Below are 5,780 nucleotides of genomic sequence, written 5' to 3'. Positions count from 1 at the left end.
CAGTTGCATTATGGGAAGTGTAAATTATTATATGGATTTGAAAGTGAAACAAGCTACAATTTGACTGCAGAAACCACTCTCATTGACTGAGGAGAGTGTGAAGGAGTTCCATCCACAGGTGATACTGTGAATCATGACTGCCTGTCTTTCAGGTTTTGTTCATTGAGTGTTGCTATTTCTTCCTTTTCTGGAAAACAAGCCAGTGCCATGGAAGGAGAAAATCACATAGGTGCATCACAGTTCATCCTCTTGGGTCTCTCAGACGATCCTGAAATGCAGCACTTTCTCTTTGGACTGTTTCTCTCCATGTACCTGGTCACAGTGCTTGGGAATCTGATCATCATTTTCACGATCACCTCTGACTCCCACCTCCACACCCCCATGTACTTCTTCCTCTCCAATCTATCCTTTGTGGACATTTGTTTTACCTCCACCACAGTCCCAAAGATGCTGGTGAATATTCAGGCACACAATAAAGATATTACCTATACAGAGTGCCTTACTCAGGTGTATTTTTCTATGAATTTTGGGGGAATGGAAAATTTCTTACTGACAGTGATGGCTTATGACCGTTTTGTGGCCATCTGCCATCCCCTGAAATATGTGATCATCATGACACCTCAGCTATGTGTCCTGCTGGTTCTGGCTTCCTGGGTCATCATTTTACTTTTCTGCATGATTCATGTTCTCCTGCTGAATCAGCTAACCTTCTCCACTGGCACTGAAATCCCACATTTCTACTGTGAACTGGCTATGCTTATTAAAGTGGCCACCTTTGATATCCTTGTCAATGTCAATATCTTCGTAATGTATGTGTCATCTTTCCTGCTGGCTGTGTGTCCCATCAGTGGGATCCTCTTCTCTTATTCTAAGATTGTAACCTCTTTAGTGAAGATGTCCTCCACTACCACCAAGTATAAAGCATTTTCCACCTGTGGGTCTCACCTCTGCACAGTCTCCTTGTTCTATGGAGCAGGTCTTGGAGTTTACCTCAGTTCAGCTGTTACTCATTCCTCCCATAAAAGCTCTGTTGCCTCTGTGATGTACAGTGTGGTGACCCCCATGCTAAACCCCTTCATCTACAGTCTAAGGAATAAAGATGTGAAGGGAGCCCTGGTGAGACTCTGCAGCAAAGCAGCCTCTGATCCATGATGGTCCATGCACTTCCCAACTAAGTGGTCATTGTGTGCACTTAGGAAATGCCATGGATTTATACCTATCATGTATTAATTTCTTCAGCAGTATAGTAAGTTTAATTTCTTGTATTTCCAAAGCATCTGTAACGCTGTTGTTGCATCAGCCAATCCATTGTTTCTTGGATTGCTTCATTGAAGCAATTATACTTTGTTGAGAGTAAATTTTGTGACTTTCAAATGATATTAAAAAATAAAATTATCTACTTGTAGAAATAGACTTGTCTCACTCCATGATACCGACATAGATGAAAAATTGAAAAAGATGCATTATGTACATTTCTTTGTACCCTAAGGGTGCTGAATTGTTTACAGAATGGAAAGACAATGGAACAAAGTACCTAATTAGGAGATCTGACCTCTCAAACCCTGAAAATCTAGAAAGTATAAACTCACAATGTGACCCTTCCCTGGAATTCTCTGATGTCTCCTCCAAGAAAACATAAAGTAGACAGATCCTGGCCAGGAAAAGCTAGGGACAAATCAAGAAGAAAGCCACTGGAGACAATCATGTGTGCTAATGAAGGCAGATGGCATAAGAGGAAGTGGAGACAAGATGGGTATCTGGATTTCTCTCTAGAATTATGCTGGGAAGTTGTAACATTACTTTAGCCTGTGAAGGTGGCATCTTTGTACTTTGAAGAAAATTTAGTTTCCACAGACTCTTGTTACCACACATTCAGCTTCTTTATCTCATTCTGGAACTGAGAAAACTTTTTTTAATAACTTATTTTCTGAAGAGTCTTTAACTCTAATATGCTTTTTTCTTGTAAGTTGTGCCATCCTGCTAAATTTACTTTACTCAAATACGTATTCATAAACAAACCACTGAAAACCTTCTGTGCATGAGGTAATTTCTATTTTATTTCAAGTTTGGGTTTTTCTACTTTATCATTTATTTTTACAGGCAGATTGCACAGCCTGAATTTCTTTTTTATATCTCTCCTCTTGGTCTATTTCTTTAAATTCATTAATTTTATTGATACATTTTAGTTGTATAATATGCTGACATTCATGATTGGGAATTTATACCTTTGTAAGATATGTCTTAGCTGTTATTTTTCCCCATTTCCTGCCCTTCCTTCAACCTTTCCACCCCTCCCTATTTACAAAGATTTGGTTTCCAAATTTTCCCTTTCTCATTTTATTCCTTTCCTCCTTTACTTTCCCCTACCCCTCATACTTCCTAACCCCTGTTGGAATTTTCTTTCTATTTCACATCAGCTGTTATACATTTTGATTCTTATTTACACTTTTGGTTTCTCACATCAGGGAAACAATTCAGCATTTACACATGTGTGTCCAATTTATTTCACTTAAGAGTATGGTCTCGGAGTGCCCATGCAGTTTCTGAGGAGCAGCAGTGTGGACCAGAGTGGCAAGGCTGAAGACAGATCATAGACAGGGCTCAACCCCCACCCCAGAAGTTCAGACACACCAGCCCAGCCAAAGGCACATTGGTGAGTTCTAGCACAGGTCCCAGGGAGAACTGCTGTGTTCCAGTGCTATATGGCTGCAGGCAGATCACAGCCAGGGCTGTCTGTGATCATAGCAACCCCTGTTGCTTGAGCACACAGGTCAGAGCCAAGGGCCCATCTGGAAAAGAGGTACACAGGTACACAAATAACAGCCAGAGGCTCACCCTGGATACCATTAAGTGTGTGGAGATCCTAGCCAGAAGCCTGCTCAGAAAACAGGAACTGTGGAGCAAAATCACCAGCCAAAGGCCTTCCTAGACAACATGTACATAGGGGCTCTAGCAACAGGCACACCTAGATGTCAGGGGTCCCAAAGGGAGAGGGACTTATGTAGAGAAGAAAGACATGAAACACCAAGGTGCAGGGGTTAAGAGCCCAAGGAGCTAATACCCAGATTTTTACTTGTTCCTTTTTTTATATCCTACACAGTGAGCTGCTATATGTCACTAGTCATGGACTATGTTAATCATTGCAGAATTTAAAACACTACAAAAGTTATACAGGGCAGCAGTAAATTCACTTTCTGAAGCCAAGCTATGAAAAGCATATATCTGAATAAACATACTCAGGGATACATTCTTTTCTTATCTACAAGGAGCAGGGAGTTCCTGGAACACTGAAAGTGCATCTCTGGGAGATCACCCTTGGTGCCTTGGTGTCAGGCTTTCCTAACAAATACTTAAATACACACATACGTCCCCCAGTGGTCTCCTGTACCTAGACAACTCCATCATCTCCCCCTTTTCTTTTATTCAAATGTAGTGCAAGTATAACTCGAGCAGATTTTTTAAGCTAGTTAATCTTCAATTTTCTTCATGGGAAGAAGTGTCCTATAAGAACAATAATGCAACAAGCATCATTACCACAAATGAACTTCCAATAATATATGTTAAACTTTGAACAAATCCTCTGATGTCACAGCCCTGTAGCTCCTCAGCTTTCCTTTTTGCCAATACCTCTAATATAATTGAGGCCAGCTTTTTATCAAATGTGTTAAACATCTCACTCTGGAGAGTATTTAGACCTCAGTTAATATTTCCTTTTATAGCTTGTAAGTGATATTTAATGAAATCCTATGTATATTGAATCTCATTATATTTATATGATGTCACACAATAATTGGCAATGTTCCAATCACATTTTAACATGAGTTGTTTTTTTTAGATCAACTGACTGTTTGATCAACTGACCAAACATTGATGGATTGTAATTCCATAACTTTAGTTTCCAATTTTTGGTTGACGTGAGTCTGTGTGGACCACAATTTATGAAAATTTGCTGTTAAATTCTGCATATAGTCATGTGTTTGAGTAGCTGTTTGTAGCCCAATGCCCACTGAAACATTCATTCTGGCAATGGCAATAAGTCTTACCATAGTAGCAAAAATCCATTCAATTAATCATTTTTTTTTCTTTTTATTGAGTTTATCGGTACATTTTAGGTATACAGTACAGTTACATTCATTACTGGGATCTTGTACCTTTACATGACAGGTCTTGGTTCTCATTTTTTCCCCTTGTCCTGGCCCTCCCTTCACCCCCTTTTCCCTTCCCCATTTACAAATGCTTTATTTCCATTTTTTCATTTTCTCATTTTTTTCCCTTTTCCCTTATTAACTTTCCCCTACCCTTCCCACTTCCTCTACACCTTTAGCCCATTTCTTCCTATTTCACATTGTCAATTATATCATTAGGATCTTATGTACCATTATAGTTTTTCACACCAGAGAAATTATTCAGTATTTATACATATGTGACTTATTTATTTCACTTAGGAGTATATCCTCAATATGTATCCATTTTCCTATGAATGAATCTAATTTCTCATTCTTTATGGCTGAATAGTATTCCATTTTATAGAAAAACCACATCTTTATCCAATTTCCAGCTGATGGGCAAATGGGCTGTTTCCAAGTTTTAGCTATTACAAACACATGTATTTATTTTTACCAATTCTCACATAACTGCAATCATTAACCCTGACATACAACTTTTTTCCCATGGTCGAGTCAAATTTATGGGCAGCCAAAAGTGTTTTCTAGCTTTTAAAATCAAAATACTCTTTTGGTACAAATTAATATTGAGACTGGTATTTTAAACATGTGTGTAGTTTGCATCTAGTACATTGAACACTCCTTAAAATCTCACGAAATTGTATTTCCTCCAGGGCTAGAACTAAGGGCAACTTAGCACATCCTGCTAAACAAATGGCACTATTATAAGTAAACCAGTAATCATACATGGAATATTTCAATCCTGAAAAATTGCCTAAGTTGTAATTTTTTGAGTCACTAATGTAAATTTCTACAGTTCCCATCATTCCAGACCTTGTGGAACTACTTCCTTGTTGAGGAATCTTGGCCATGGGTTGTAGTCTTCCTCATGCCAAGCTATTAGTTTTTGATGTTTCATTAACACAGAAAGAAGTCCACCCTGCCATGTACTACTCCAGACTATCTCCATACCATAATCACAAACAGTCTTATTGAAATCATCAGAACAATTTCTAAGAAATTTACCAAGGGGTCCCCAATCAACCACAGTATGATTACTTGTGTATATGATTTTTCCATAACATCCACGACACCTGGTCCACTGTACAGGTGAGAAAAACATAATGCTTATAGGAAGTTGTTGGGAATTCTAGATCTGTTCCATTCACAGAAGAGCTGGTGTTATTTTCTTCATTTTCCATGAATGTTAGTTCCAAAATCAGTCCCATCAAAGACCTTGTTTCTTTGTTTGCTAGAAAAATAAACTGAAAGTAAATAGTGCAAGTGCTAAGCGAGTTATAGGTGTTGCTATCCCTTCTTTAGTATGACATTTTTGGAGCTGTAATTTTAGTGTTTGATGAATCCATTCAACCATAGCCTTTCTCTGAGGATTACAGGGTATGCCAGTGTCATGTTCTACATTCCAATAAAAAAAAAAAGTCAAAGCCTTCTGCTAACATAAGATGGAGCATTATCTGTTTTTATCTCAGATGGGACAACCATCAGTGAAAAACATTCCAATAAATATTAACTAATGTCAGAAACCTTTTCAGCAGAGTATGGAGTGTCTCAGATAAGCACAAATAAGTGTCAACACAAACATGTATATAAGCATAC

General features: G+C 38.3%; 1 protein-coding gene across 1 annotated transcript; it reads left to right on the top strand.

Moving 5' to 3' along the window:
• The first annotated feature begins 207 nt into the window (after positions 1 to 207).
• On the top strand, positions 208 to 1,152 carry LOC104867615 (olfactory receptor 7D4). The gene has a single exon (XM_010632022.3). The coding sequence runs from the start codon at positions 208 to 210 to the stop codon at positions 1,150 to 1,152; it is 945 nt and encodes a 314-aa protein (XP_010630324.1).
• The last annotated feature ends 4,628 nt before the right edge of the window (positions 1,153 to 5,780 follow it).

The sequence above is a fragment of the Fukomys damarensis genome, unplaced genomic scaffold, assembly GCF_012274545.1.
Source record: "Fukomys damarensis isolate Sample0158 unplaced genomic scaffold, DMR_v1.0_HiC HiC_scaffold_37, whole genome shotgun sequence".
Classification (NCBI taxonomy): Eukaryota; Metazoa; Chordata; class Mammalia; order Rodentia; family Bathyergidae; genus Fukomys; species Fukomys damarensis.
This window is presented reverse-complemented; position numbering and strand designations above follow the sequence as displayed.

Excerpts from the sequence above, each read along its gene's own strand:
- LOC104867615 (XM_010632022.3), top strand. The coding sequence starts at position 208 with ATGGAAGGAGAAAATCACATAGGTGCATCACAGTTCATCCTCTTGGGT.